Source organism: Vigna angularis, chromosome 6 (genome assembly GCF_016808095.1).
Source record: "Vigna angularis cultivar LongXiaoDou No.4 chromosome 6, ASM1680809v1, whole genome shotgun sequence".
NCBI classification, from domain to species: Eukaryota; Viridiplantae; Streptophyta; class Magnoliopsida; order Fabales; family Fabaceae; genus Vigna; species Vigna angularis.
Genome location: NC_068975.1, coordinates 22,480,881 through 22,495,218, shown reverse-complemented (window position 1 = coordinate 22,495,218; position 14,338 = coordinate 22,480,881). Strand labels below are relative to the sequence as shown.

Here is a 14,338-nt window from a genome sequence, read left to right as displayed (position 1 = left end):
GTTATGAAGAGGGCTGAACGCTCGTTATTTTATGTAATTGTAATGAAAGACGAAAATGAGGTTAAAGTGAAAAATTATAAGGAATGAACAGTATATGAGATGAAATAATGGTTGTGGAATTTGAACGAGCGTTCCAGGGAGGAATGACTCATGTATGAATGAATATGGAATTTTGTAAAGTATGACTGTGGGCATGCTAATGCTGGTTGTTCATCCTGATGTTCCGTGAGTACTCGTCCTCATGTAGAGGAGGGTAGGTCATGTGTGGGAATGACATGAGGTCCTAGTCCTTAGGGGTACTTTGGATAGAGCTAACCTCGGGTGGCAGCTGATGTGATTATTCCAGTTACTACACCACCCGAGTGCAAGAACGCCTGTAGCTACATAGATTCATAAAGTCCGGGCAGTCTGGCTAATGAGAGTTTTTGGATGGTTATATGTGTTGAAATATTCTTGTGTGATTGGAATGTTTAAATTATATGTTGACGTATGAATTAAATTACATAAGCTTACCCTGTGTTTTCTTGTGTTGTCTCGTCCTTGTACGTCCGTCTTGTCATTGCGATGATCATCCATGTGGATGTGAGCAGAAGGAGATGCCTTGTTGGAAGATATAATTGAAGAGGAGAATCTGGTAGATGTGGAAGTCAAGGCCGAGCCTTAGAACGTCCGATTATTCATAGAAAATAACTAGTTATTTTTGATTTTGAACGTTCGGTTAGTTGGTTTTGTAAAACCGTTCGTCCCGAACTCTTGTTACTTCTGTATTAATGCATTTAACTCTGAAATTAATGTCATTCGGTTTTTGAACGTTGATGTTTAGTGTAAGACTGCACTGTTTGATTTTGTAATGTAATTAATTCTAATTTATGGTTATTACTGTATTTTGAGATGTTACAAAATATATATATATATATATATATATATATATATATATATATATATATATAAATACCAACCGATAACTATTTTTTCTGTAAATTGTTTATATTTTTATTTTAAAAATGTGTATATGAGATTGTGTAATATTATTTTATTATTGTCAAAAAATATTATAACTTTGTTTTAATATGAAAACTTAATTTAAATATAAAATTTATTTTAATATAAATAAAGATAACAAAATTTAAAAGTTAAGAAAACCTCTTAGAATAATTTGACTCAGAAACAAATAACTGAAAAAAAAATATTGTTTTGAGAAAATCTTCCTTATTAAAAATATTAATGCAGTGTATCTTGAGTTTATTCTCTGGAATAATATAGATGATGGCTATTAATATATATTATCTAGAGAGAGAAGTTTCTAGTTACTTTATATTAAAAAAACCACCAAACCTTATCCTTTCCTATAAATGCTAGGTTTTCCCTCCGTTAATCCTGAAACAAAAAACTCACATAAAAGAAATATCTGTTTTGATATCTTTCATTTGTACTTATAACTTTTGTACAATCTTATCCTAAGAAGATTCATTCAATGTGGGTCCTCTTCAGACAATCCCACTTTTAAATATCAAATCTTTATACCAAAGCTCATCAAAAGGATTCTCTTTTTCTTAAAAAAAGATATAAAGGGGCAAAATCGTCTTCTTCTTCATTGAAATATGCAATGTGCTATCTCCAACATGGTAACCCACTTTTCAATACCACTGGCCATAAACAGTACATAGAATTGAAGGTATTATTATTATTTTCTGGAAAACTATTTATGCAAGTTGGGTCGTTAGAAGAAGTAATTAAGGTTTAACTTGTTAAGTCTTTTAAAAATAAATGCAGTTAGCTAAAACAAGAGTAGTTGAAAAAGAAATTTAGTGTTTTATTTTTTTTGTTAAAAAAGGTTTAACTAGTTGAGCTGTTAACATTAAATAAGATAGCATTCTTGGTAACAAAATTCTCTCATCTGGGTAACTTTCATTAACCAAAAAGGTAGTTAAAGTGTAAAAAAATTGCTTTCTTAACTGAATTGGTCAGTTTAAGATTCCAGAATAATGTATTCATTAACAAAGTTCTTAAACTTCTTTGGAATGAAAAAAGTATCATAAACTAAAACATAAGTAATTAACACAAAAAAGGACATTTAAAAAAGAGAGTTAGGTTTTGAAATTTTACCTAAAATTAAAACAGACCTTAAAACCAAATAAAAAAACACGTAAAGAAGTAGTTACCAGTAAATTTGTCAAATCCGAAAAAGCCGACCATATATTTAAAAAATATGAATTTGTGATGTTTTATCAATTAAATCAATTCTAATACGTTAAAGAAGTAAACTTTACATTCTTAAAAATATGAACTTGTATATTTTACCAACTGAATTGACCTTTATCAGTTAGAAAGGGTAACAGTGTCATTTTGATAGTGTCAGGTCATATCATATCACATATCTTGGTATAGTATAATACCATCGTCTTTGTGGGATAATCCTTGGTTGCATGCAGAATATTTCTCTGGAAAACATCTATGGGAAAGTGTTCCTTCAAGGACTCTCTGAAGGCTCTGGAAGCTGATATTCAGTATGCTAATACTCTGTATGTTCTCTTTTTCTATATTATCTTTCTCTTTTGGGGCAATTGATTGATTGAGAAGTTAATCTTCAAAAGCTCATATGCATTCTCCTTCCTATTCCCAGATCAAAATTTGATCTTTTTTTCTAATTGAGGGTCTGTCATGCTAATCACTGAAGTTCAGCACTTTTTTCTTTGATCTTTAAGAATTGATTGTTTTGTCTACCACTTTTTATACCTTTTCTGTAATCCATGTAAATATTGTGCCTTTTGTCATTTGAAGCTGAATGCTACTGAGTTTTTCTTGAGATGGTAAAGTGGGACCTTGAAGCTGGGAAATTTTTTAAAGAAAAGGTTCATGATCTGCACCTCTAAATTTGTATGAAACTCAATTTCCTTGTTGGAACTTGATAGCATTGACATGCTTGTACTTGGATCAGTCACAGAGATTCTCTTAGCAGAGTATGGCCCTTTTCTGATGTGAGTCTGTGCTTAATGTGCTTTTTCTTTTTCCCCTCTTTGTTAGGACATTGGACCATCCAAGGGAAAGAGATGGAGGATGCTTTCAGATGAGAATATCTTACAGTCCAGCAGCTCCTATTTTTCTATTTCTTGTTCAGTGGGCTGATTACCGTTTGGCTGGTGCTCTGGGTTTGCTGAGAGTTCTAGTTTATGTGGTATGTATGTTCTAAATGCTTTCATTTTTTTCAGTTACCATGTTGTTGGTGGCGGCTTTGTCGATATCTAATGTTTGTTGAAAAACTTGACTAATTACTTTCACTGAAGTCTCTTTTCCATCCACAACGACTTGTTTGCTGTTTTAGAATATGATGATTTGCAACGATCTTGTGCAAAAGACTGAGTCGCTAACCCTTATTCATATTAATTAATAGACTCCAATTTCATCTTAAGTAAGAAAACTAATCATGGTAGCTACTCAGAAATATGAGAGCTAATCCTATAAGATATTGTAAGATAGAAAACTAATCCCAAAGTATAATCTGAGATACTCTGATCATTAGAAGCAATTTACAATATCCTATGATAAATTTAAAACACTTTCCCTGTTTTAACACTAACCTGATGTTCATGCTTCCTTCCTAGTTTTCCATTCCTTGTTCTAAAATTGTCATAATCTGTTTGCAGACTTAATTTTCCTTTAACATGTGTGCAGACTTATGGAAATGGGAATAATACCATGTCAATATATGAAAGGAAAGCAAGCATCAGACAATTTTACAGTAAGTCTATGCTGTGAAGAAAATGTATGTTTGGCTACTTGTATAGCTTTGTGCTTGTTGCTCTCTCTAGGAGCAGCTAGCTACGTGTTTATGTTCTTGATGATTAGCATAAAAGTAACATGTTTTTTTTTTCTTATGTTTCTCTCTTTTGACTATAAACAGCTGTTATATTTCCTGCTCTGTTGCAACTTGAGAAAGGCATCACGGATTTGGAGGAAAGGAAACAGAAAGAAGTGGCTCTTAGGTACAAAGGAAAGAGTGGCTTAACGGAGGGAAAACTATCTGATATTGACATTGAAAGAGAAGAGGAATGTGGAGTCTGCTTGGAAGTGACAGCTAAAGTTGTGTTGCCAGATTGCTGCCACCACATGTGTTTGCAGTGCTACAGAGATTGGTAAATTTCTTTGATTCTGATTCCATTACATAATATATTCTTTATAGTTATATTTTATGTTTTGCTGCTGATCATATTCTTGAAGTAAAACCAAGTCTTTTCAACATGAGTGAAACATGTCACATTAAAAGGAGAGGATGTCTGTCTACTATTTGATGTGAATCATGTGGTGCAGATGTTTCTGTATCAATGAGAACATCTTGTGTGTAAAAATAGGGTACGATAAGTTCAGTTTAGGTGAGGAGCATTAATTCTTCACCGACTTTTTTGAAGACAGAATAATTGTTGACTAAAAGGTTGAGAATTTCTCATAAGTTCATAAATTGTTTTGACATTGCTTTTACTTTATAAAAAAGGAAAATCCTTGATTTCATCAATGTCATCCTCCTTTTTACCCACCTCACCCCACCAACCAAAATTAGTTTACTTATTGTGGTTGTTGATTCAGGTGTGAGAGATCTCAGTCTTGCCCCTTTTGCCGGAATAGCCTGAAGAGAATCGATTCCGGGGACCTTTGGATTTACACAGACATGAATGATGTTGTTGATATTGGGACAATTTCCAAAGAGAATTGCAAGAGGCTGTTTCTTTACATAGAGAAGTTGCCTTTAATTGTTCCAGATCCCAGATACGTGTTCTATGATCCATTTCTGAGATGAGTTTCTGAGATTTTGGAAAACAGTTTGTTCACTTTACTTGTACATCCATTTTAGACCATAACTTAGTTGTATATATTTAATTGGCTTTCTTCCAACCTGCTTCAAGTTCCAGTATTCTGTTGTCCCTTACCTTAATGATTTGGTGATTCGCTCGTTATAGTATAATAATGTTCCTGGTTTTAGGTAAACCAAAATTTGATTGAACCATAAACTGTACTTAACACGGTTAGGCCAATTAGTCAATGATACAAATATTTTTTATCCAAATTCAATGATAGTCATTACTATAAGGATGCAGCAAATGACTATTGAAAAGGACGTGAAAGTGACAGAATAATGTCTATCCAATAAGTGGGATCCACTCACTTGACAAGATTCCTTTCATTCATGATATTTTGAAGCATGTTGAAGCATAACACGGACCCTACTCAACCTGTCCCTCTCAGGATCTTACTTTGATGCTAATGCCCTTTTGTTTGTGTTCCCTCATGAAAACTCTCATCCAAAACGACTGAACCAAGGCAATTACAACGTGTTAAAATTTGTGGGTTAATCCAGTTTACCATAGTTCGAATAGGATTATCTTTAAAAAAAATTATAAATTTTGGCATGGGACAAAATTATATTTAGCTTACTAAAAACTTACTGAAAAAGAAAATTTATCTTGACAGAGTTTAATGAATATTATTCAATAATCTAAAATTATTCCAATCCTTAAACAATGCTAATCCACAACATAACCCAAGAAAAAGTAACAGACATTTCACAGAAAAATGAAACTAAGATAGGGCATGTTGAATAGGCATGTAATCTCCATAAAGTCTGAGATGATAGTTTTCTTGAGCATAAGCATACCCTCCATGGCAAGAAATGTCAAGCCCAGTAACTTCCTCATTCACAGGAATTCTCAATATCTCAAGCTTCTGCAAGGCATAGAATATAGGGCCCATTGTTACACTCACCCATCCAAAGATTGTCAAAATCTCAATCACTTGGGCTCCAAACAATCCCCAACCACCTCCAAGTAGTACACCATAGGGTCTTGAAACCCCAATCTCACCACAATTATACACTTGAATAACAAACTCCTCTTTGGCAAACAACCCAGTAAACAACAAACCCCAAGTGCCACACCCTCCATGCAATTGGGCTGCCTCTAGTGGATCATCATAGTTCAACTTTAGGGCCACAATGTTCAGCCCAATTAAAACCCAAGCCGACACAAACCCACAAATAATGGCGGCCCATGGCTCAACAACAGAGCATCCGGACGTGATGGCAACAAACCCACCAAGCAAGCCATTGCACGCATCCATTGCATCCCAGTGGCCGACTAACAATCTTCGGCCAAACAAAGTAACTATTCCGGCTGTCGAACCAGCTAATATGGTTGTAACGGCAGTGCGACCCACCGAGGTCCAATTACCTTGGTCCGACGTGCCGGGATAAGCCACAAGGATCTTGTCAAAGGATCCTGGATTAAATCCAAACCATCCAAACCATAACAAAAAGGTCCCAAGTACAACAAGTGTTGCACTGTGGCCTCTTAGAGGCATGGGCCTGCCTAAAGAATCAAATCTTCCAGTCCGTGGGCCTTCTATGATGGACCCCCAAAGACCAGCAACTGCGCCAACCAAATGCACCACTCCACTCCCAGCAAAGTCAATGGCTCCTGAACCCAAGAACAAGTGAGTTGAATTTGGACTGAGCCAACCACTGGATGACCAGAGCCAATGAGCAACAACTGGGTACACAAAGCCACTGAGGAAAAATGAGAAAACAAGATAGGCACTGAATTGAGTTCTCTCAGCTATGGATCCACTTGTGATGCCTGTTACAGCTATAGCAAAAGCCCATTGGTAAAGGAAGAAAGCATAGTCGTAAGTTGCGTTTGGAATGTGGGATAGAGCAAACAGATGAGTGCCAATGAAAGGGTTAGAAGTGCCATATGCAAATGCAAAACCGAAGAGGTAGAAGGAGATGCTACCGACGACTGCATCAACGACGTTTGTGAGCATTATGTTCATTGCATTTTTTGCACGCACTGAACCTGCACATATCATGGCAAACCCAATTTGCATCACGAAGACAAGGTACGCTGAGAACAGAAGGTAGATTGCGTTGATGGAATAAGTCACACTTTCTTCCCATGAAACCCCCATTCTAGTGACTGTGAAGTGAATCATTAAGAAATGGTGGAATTGGTATATTAATAGAGATATGTGTAAACTTTGAATGGTAGTTATATAGCTACCTAACTCTTCTAGTTGGTAAGTGTTCTGCATTCTGCTCAACCGTTCTAAGGGACAAGATATACCTCCAAATGCCAATTAAAAATTCAGTTATACACCTAATTTCATTTACGTTTTCTTTTCAACCATTAACAGTTAAAAATATCTACCCTAAACAAGGTCATTTTAATTTAAATAAACAGTTTACTTAATTTAAAATATGAAACTAAAAAAAAGGTACATATTTATATATAATAACAAAAAAATACATTCATGCGCGGTATTTATTTTTCTATGATAATAATAAAAGTATTATTATTGTTGTTATTATAATTATAAAATGTCAAATTTAAAATTTAAAATGTCAAATTAAAAAAGGGTTAAATTTAAAGAAAATGTAAAATTGATAAAATAATTATTTTAATTTAAAAAACTTTTATTTAAAAAAATAAATTTCAAAAATAGATGTGAACACCATAAATTAAATATCTTATATATATATATACACAATTTTTTTTTGCAATAATTAATAATTTTTCTCAGTTGTGGAGGTGTGTGTCTCTTGGAATTATTTATAATATTAATAATAATTAAGTGAATTAATTTTTCACAATAAAAGCTTTTGTCGTTTCAAATTAAGTGCACTAATAATAATAATAAGGGTAAAGTGTATGTTTTTCAGAATTTATGAAAGTTGTATTTCAAGTTAAATAATAAATATATATTGCTTAACATATTTTGTCCGAGCAAATGTAGGTTTGTTTATAGAAACACCATTATTTATATATGTACCTAGTACGTACTTTAAAAATTGTTGTAAAAGAAAATTTTTAATGGAAAAAAATATATTTAAGCATTTGAGCACGGATTAATGGTAAGGTTTATAAAATTACATTAACTACCCAAGTTAGGAATATTAATGTTGAAGTGAACTTATATGAGATACTTATATTTGTGTAGTATTATTACAGGGCAACTACAATTAAAAAGAAATACCGATTAAGCGTGTAAGATAATTGATTTTTATAATGGGACAAAACAAATCAAAATCAAGGATTAATCGTTAAACATATAACACTACAGGAGAAACAATATTTAAAGTCACTGGTGGATATTTACTTCTCTTTTTGAGATAGTTTTAAAGGAATAAATAAATGTCATAAATGTATTTACTACTATATAAATAGCTATATACATATATACACTACTATTATTGTATAATTAGTATATAAACGACTAAATATATTTTTTTATAACATTTAATACCATCTACGTGTCATTCTATGATTGATTATGTTGGTATTTATGATTATTATCATTGATTGTGGAATAATTTTGGACCAATCACATAATAACACGTAGATGATGTTAAAATGTTATCAAAGTATCATTATCCTAAATATATATACTAACCTACTAAAGAAATTAAAATATTTTTCTAAATTTAAATAGTTTCACTATAGTAAAGAAGGGCATTATCGACGGCCATAATCCTTCGGAAACATCCAAAAGTCGTCGGTAATAAGCCATTACTGACGGCTTAGCGACGGTCAGATGACCGTCGGTATATCCCTTATCGCTAACCATTACCGACGGCCTTTGCCCTTCGGTAATTACCGAAGGGCAAAAGCTTTCGGTAATTACCGAAGGACAAAAGCTTTCGGTAATTACCGAGGGGCAAAAGCCTTCGGTAATTATCTGCAATGTATTTTTTTTAGCTGTTTTAGTTTAGTGTATTGTTGACAATCTACGCTTGAAAAATCTTAATTATATATATAAGCCAAGTAATTTACAATCTTTGAATTCAAATTCACCAGTACTCTATATGCTTTAAACACTTGTAATCCTTGATTTTGTTTATAGACCCATTTTGGTGGTAGGCTTCTAATCCAAGATATACATTCAGGACACCCAGGAATGTGACTGCAGTTCCAAGTATCCAGTGTGCAAAGAACCAAACACTTCTTTTGGATCCCCTGTGAAGAACAACAACAATAATATCATATTCATCATGTTCTATTAACAATGCTAATAAACATGGAGCATAAAGGTCTAATTACTTTAAATTTTCACTGGTTTTGTAAGGTTGAGTACTTGTTTTTTAAGGCATTTAAAGGAAGAATTATGTTGTATTATTTCTCTCAAATTTTGGTAAAAATTAGTTTTAGTCCTTTCATGTTTTGGTGGATTTTAAACTTTGTCGTTAGAGATTAAATTGATCAAATTTCAAAATATACAAAAGACCAAAACTACTAATTTTAAAATGTAGTGACAAACCAATTTTGACTAAAACATGATTAACCTAAAACACATTTTCTTAGGTCAACGAAGGCTAAAAAATTAACTAAAATTCTGAATCTTAGTACTAACCTTATAAAACTAATATATGGCCATTAACAGATCCAGAGGCTTTCCAAATGATTTGTTGTATTCTAATCTAACACATTAGTCATTCTAATTTATTCATTCACTAATAGCCAAAATGCTTTACTTTGAAGTATGAATTTGATTTAAAGTACGACATTAGTCACTCTAATTTATTCCAACTATTACATTTGATTTGGAGTTGTTGTCAGAAATAAATCAAGTATATGTACCGCATATTTGTTATGGGACCATATAATACTTCATTTGAAAGCTTTCAATTCTCATTGGTTTATTAAGAGGCACCGTTTACGGAAAAACTCAAAACTGAAAAGCTGCAGACAAATCACGTGGTGTAGCTTTCTTTGTGGTTAAGAAACATTTACTATTATTATATTGTAATTGTAGCCTATAAAAAAGGCAACTCTAATGCACGGATATGAACAAGTTTGTCATCCAGAGAAAAGTTTAAATTCTCTTCCTATGTTTCTCTACTTTGTGTGAGTGTCTTTAGAAAATATTAATCCCACTGATATCAGTTGTGATGTAATGTGGACTTAGATATACTTGCCTGTAAAATTGAATGAACATAGAACACAATTCTATGCTTTCTTGAATTCTCCTCTTTGTTTGATAGTCTAATTGCAAGTATACCAACAGGCATCAAGAACCCCATTCGAAGCCCACAGGCTCTTTGTTTGATAGTCTTAGACTCATCTTAACCAATCACAGAAGAAAAAGAGTTAGCTTCAGAGACAGAACTCACATTTAATAAACAAAGGATTTAATTTAATAAGCAAAGGATTTAACTTGCAAGATTGGAAATTAGGCAAGGGGGAAAGAATGTTAACAAGAGTACCATTGTCAGGAATCACATCTGAAATACACATTCTGTGGAAAAGTTCCATAGCTTCCATGTAAAGCCCTTCTTGAACAAGGCACCAGATTATTGAATTCCAAGAAACCACGTTCTTCACAAGCATCTGATTAAAAATTTGCACAGCGTTATCAATAAGACCATGATTGGCATAAGCATTCACCATACATGTCCAAGAAACAACGTTTTTATCAAGTATTCTATCAAAAACACATTTAGCACATTGAAAATGCCCGCACTTGGCATACATATCTATTAGGGCATTCTTCACAATTGAATCAATTTGAACATCAGTAGTAACGATATAAAGATGAACAAATCTTCCCAAATCCAAATTACCATTCTTTGAGGAAACAGAAAGCAAGCTAACAAAGGTGAACACGTCAGGCTGTACTCCCTGATGTTGCATTTCCTCTAACAACATAACAGCACCAGAACAGTGGCCAATTTTAGAATACCCAGCAATCATAGAATTCCAGGATACTAGAGTCCTGTCAGAAATATCATCAAACACTTGTCGTGCACTTGGTATTTGACGGCAAGCAACATAGACAGTCAAAATTGAATTTTGCACGCATGCATGACACCTGATTCTAAGTTTAATGGCCTGAGCATGAACATTAACAGCTTCCCAATAGAAGGGTTTGGCAGCGCAAGCTTTGAAAACAAAGGGGAAGGTGAATTGGTTTGGCATAAAGCCCACCCTCACCATTTAGCGGTAGAGCAACAAAGAATTTATTGGATCATCGATATTTGAATAACCCCTTATCAAATGATTGTACATGAATTTATTGGGTTTGGGAATTTGATCAAACAGGAGGTGTGCATAACGGAGATCTCCCTCTTGAACGCAAAGAGAGACTAGCTTGCCTAGGGTGACAACTCCTCCTGCTTCACCATGGCGTCCGTTTTGAAGACGTCATTCGCGAGCATGGAAACGCCGCTAAAGGCGAGGCCGTAGAGCTCTACGTAGGCTGCGGAAATCTCGTCCTCCGTCTCGAGGGGTCATCGTCGAAGGAGGGAGGGGCGACAAATCCCTTCGGAGGCTCTGGGGGGTTGCCGATGTCATCGGAGGGTTTGCATTTGACGCAGAGGAGGGAAGGGTGGTGTTGGGGTTTGGCGAAGAGGAGGGAGACAGTGTACGGCGACGAAAGCGGGAAGTGCGAAAAAATGACCACCATTGGGGGGGGGGGGGGGGGGGGGACGAGGGGGGCAAGGGGGGCGACGGGGGAGAGAAGCTTTCACAATTTTGGGAGGGAGAATGGGATAGTGAAATCCCAAGTCGTAATTTCACTAAATTAAACCTTACCGAAGGGCGCATTCCTTCGGTAATGTCACTGCCCAATTACCGAAAGACCAAAAAGGTCGTCGGTATTAATCCTTCGGTAATAAGCATATTTCTGGTAGTGTTTTTTTTTATGATAAGTGTAATATAGTTTATTCTAGTATGAAATAAGATCATAACAATTAAACATATGTAAGTGTGTAATTCTCATCAAACTTTTAATATAACATACATATAACAAATTACAAATAACATGAGCTCTTAAACTATTATTAAAGTACAAAATTGATCCTTAAATATTTTGATCTTTAATTGATTTTTATTATTTACAACTTAATTTTAATTGGAAGATTAGGATCAATGTCAATTTGTTCGGTTATGTTGACCTAATCCAACTTGAGAACGATTTAACTTAACATGGCCACACATGTATTTGATCTTCTTGGTCAATATTGTTTAAGACTAAATTAGCATAACTTAATATAAATTGGGCTTAACATGAATCTGACTTGACTTGACCCAACTTGTCTCAATTCAATGTGAACTAACTTGGCTAGACCAATATGGAACCAAATCTACATAGTTTGATGTAGACTCAACACGACTTGACTTTACATGGCTACAACTTGATAAGAGCCAACTTGGATTCGAAAGGACTCTTGGTAATGTAGACACAACATGACTTGACTAAAGGTGGGTCAAACTCAACTTAGCCAAAGGTGGACCCAACTTAACTCGACTTAAGGTGAGTCCCATTAGATTTGGTACGAGGTAAGCTCGACTTGACTTAGCCTAATATGAATCTAACTAAAGTCGATCCAATGTGGGCTTGACTTAACTCAATTTGATGTTGATCTGACTTTACTCGCTATAACATGGACATAACTTTATATAGCCTATTGTGGATCCCACTCTATTCAATCAGTGTGAAACAAACTTCACTTGATACAAAATAACTTGACTTGATGTGGATTTAACTCGACTTAACTTGACATTGGCTCACTCATCCTAACTCGACTTGGATTAATCCAGACTTGATTTGACTCATTTGACCTAGGAAGGTCTCGACTTTGTTTATTCAAACCTAATTCAACTAGGTTTGATATAGTGCCAACTTCTCTTGGTCTATCTTGATCAGATTAAACTCAAACCGATTTGACTCATTCTAACTAGGAAAGACTTGATTCAGCTCGATTTAAGTGTGACTCAACTTATCAATCTTGACTTGAAATTAATCTACTTTACTTGGACCCAACATAATCTTGTCCATCTTGATCTTTGATTGACTTAACCTAAATAAACTTAACCCAACTAACATAGGTCTAACCCAATTTGGCCTAACAAGAGTGATTTTCATTGTCGAATAGAATCCAAGATATTAAGATTTTTTTAAAATTTTACAATATAAAAGACAACCTATATCAATCTTTAAAAACAAATATTGAATTTGTAATCAATTTTTAGTAATTTTTTGTTATAAATAAAATTGAGAGTTTAGTGATTGAAAATAAATTTGGATCATAGGAAAAAAATGTAAATTGAAAATCAAATTCAAATATCAAATGAAAAAATTGTAGAAAATAAAAAAAGGTTAACAAGGCAAGAATCAAACAACCCAAAATTCATATATCTCTAAAAATTCATATCCATGTATAAAGAATTAATCAAATAAACTGATTATTCAAATTAAATTCCATTCAATCTAATTTGTATTTAGTTATCAAATCAAGATTTAGTAGATTTTTAATTTGAATTCAATTTTCAGAAACATAATTTGATATTAGAAAAAGAAAAAAACAAAATTAGAGAAAAAGAACAAATTTAGGACAATAAATGATTAGTACAAAGCTCAATTCGATTTGTTTAATTTTGTTTCATTCCTGATCCTCAAATGTTTACTTTTTTATTATTGCAAAACATAAATGCAACGAAAAAGATGGAGTCGTGGAAAATTACACACAGATAGATTTCGTAATATTACCCATGAAATGTGAGCGGTGAAAAATTATCTTTAAATTGTTGTTCGTATGTATTATCCAACAATTTCTATTTTTCATAGACTAAAAATTGATAAAAAAACTTAACTACATCAAAATTACCTACTGTTGTCAGTAATCTATAAATATTATCTATGAATATTTTATTATTACTTACGAATTTTTGCCGTGAGTAAATTTAATATTTTTTTAATGAAAAGACAAAAGCAAAAAATAGTTTGAAAACTTAGAAAATAATTTTTGTCTACTTATTTTAAGAATAATTAGACTTTATATAAACTCTAAAAATTGAGAAAAACGTGAGTCTAATTATAAATTTTAATAACATCTATAAATCTAATTACAAAAATTTAAATTAATATAAACTAAAATTAATCCAGAGCTTCCTTTATAAAATTTCAACAAATATGTATCGACCTTTTAAAAATTGTAAAAAAATAAGAGAACTACAAAACCAGAAAATTATATATTTATTTTGAGTTTAGAATCCAATAAAACTACAATCAAACAAAAATAATATAAACACAACAAATTATTATTAAAATTCTAATTTTTTTATTATCAAATAATTTTTTTCTTGTCATCAAAATTTAACTAGGTTTTTTATTTATTTACATTATCGCTATTATAAATGAAAAAAAGCAGTTATAATATATATATATATATATATATATATATATATATATATTATTTCATAAAAACTTCACTAATATAAAATCATAAAACATTTTTCATAAGGAATTTTAAAACTTGTTGTAAGACCCATGAAAAAAAAAATATTTATAATAGTAA

General features: G+C 32.9%; 3 protein-coding genes across 5 annotated transcripts; 1 reads left to right on the top strand and 2 right to left on the bottom strand.

The window, feature by feature from the left end:
* Positions 1-1,736: 1,736 nt before the first annotated feature.
* LOC108342007 (E3 ubiquitin-protein ligase AIRP2) lies at positions 1,737-4,887 on the top strand. 3 transcript variants are annotated; one of them, XM_017579708.2, is made up of 6 exons: positions 2,415-2,522; positions 2,782-2,852; positions 3,025-3,175; positions 3,673-3,739; positions 3,902-4,133; positions 4,582-4,887. In XM_017579708.2, the coding sequence occupies exons 3-6, from the start codon at positions 3,068-3,070 to the stop codon at positions 4,790-4,792; spliced, it is 618 nt and encodes a 205-aa protein (XP_017435197.2). In that variant the 5' UTR covers positions 2,415-2,522; positions 2,782-2,852; positions 3,025-3,067; the 3' UTR covers positions 4,793-4,887. The 3 variants fall into 3 exon arrangements, with proteins under 3 accessions (XP_017435196.2, XP_017435197.2, XP_052735233.1); XM_052879273.1 differs by lacking the exon at positions 2,415-2,522 and adding an exon at positions 2,578-2,654; XM_017579707.2 differs by lacking the exon at positions 2,782-2,852 and having other exon boundaries at positions 1,737-2,522.
* Positions 4,888-4,913: 26 nt separating this feature from the next.
* LOC108342244 (ammonium transporter 1 member 3) lies at positions 4,914-7,221 on the bottom strand. Its single transcript, XM_017579988.2, has one exon. It carries the CDS (start codon positions 7,075-7,077, stop codon positions 5,572-5,574), a length of 1,506 nt encoding a protein of 501 aa, XP_017435477.2. The 5' UTR covers positions 7,078-7,221; the 3' UTR covers positions 4,914-5,571.
* LOC108341486 (pentatricopeptide repeat-containing protein At2g22410, mitochondrial-like) lies at positions 5,992-11,436 on the bottom strand. The gene is made up of 2 exons (XM_052879272.1): positions 10,247-11,436; positions 5,992-10,104 (listed from the first exon to the last, which is right to left on the bottom strand). Exons 1-2 carry the CDS (start codon positions 10,974-10,976, stop codon positions 9,923-9,925), a joined length of 912 nt encoding a protein of 303 aa, XP_052735232.1. The 5' UTR covers positions 10,977-11,436; the 3' UTR covers positions 5,992-9,922.
* Between the last annotated feature and the right edge of the window lie 2,902 nt (positions 11,437-14,338).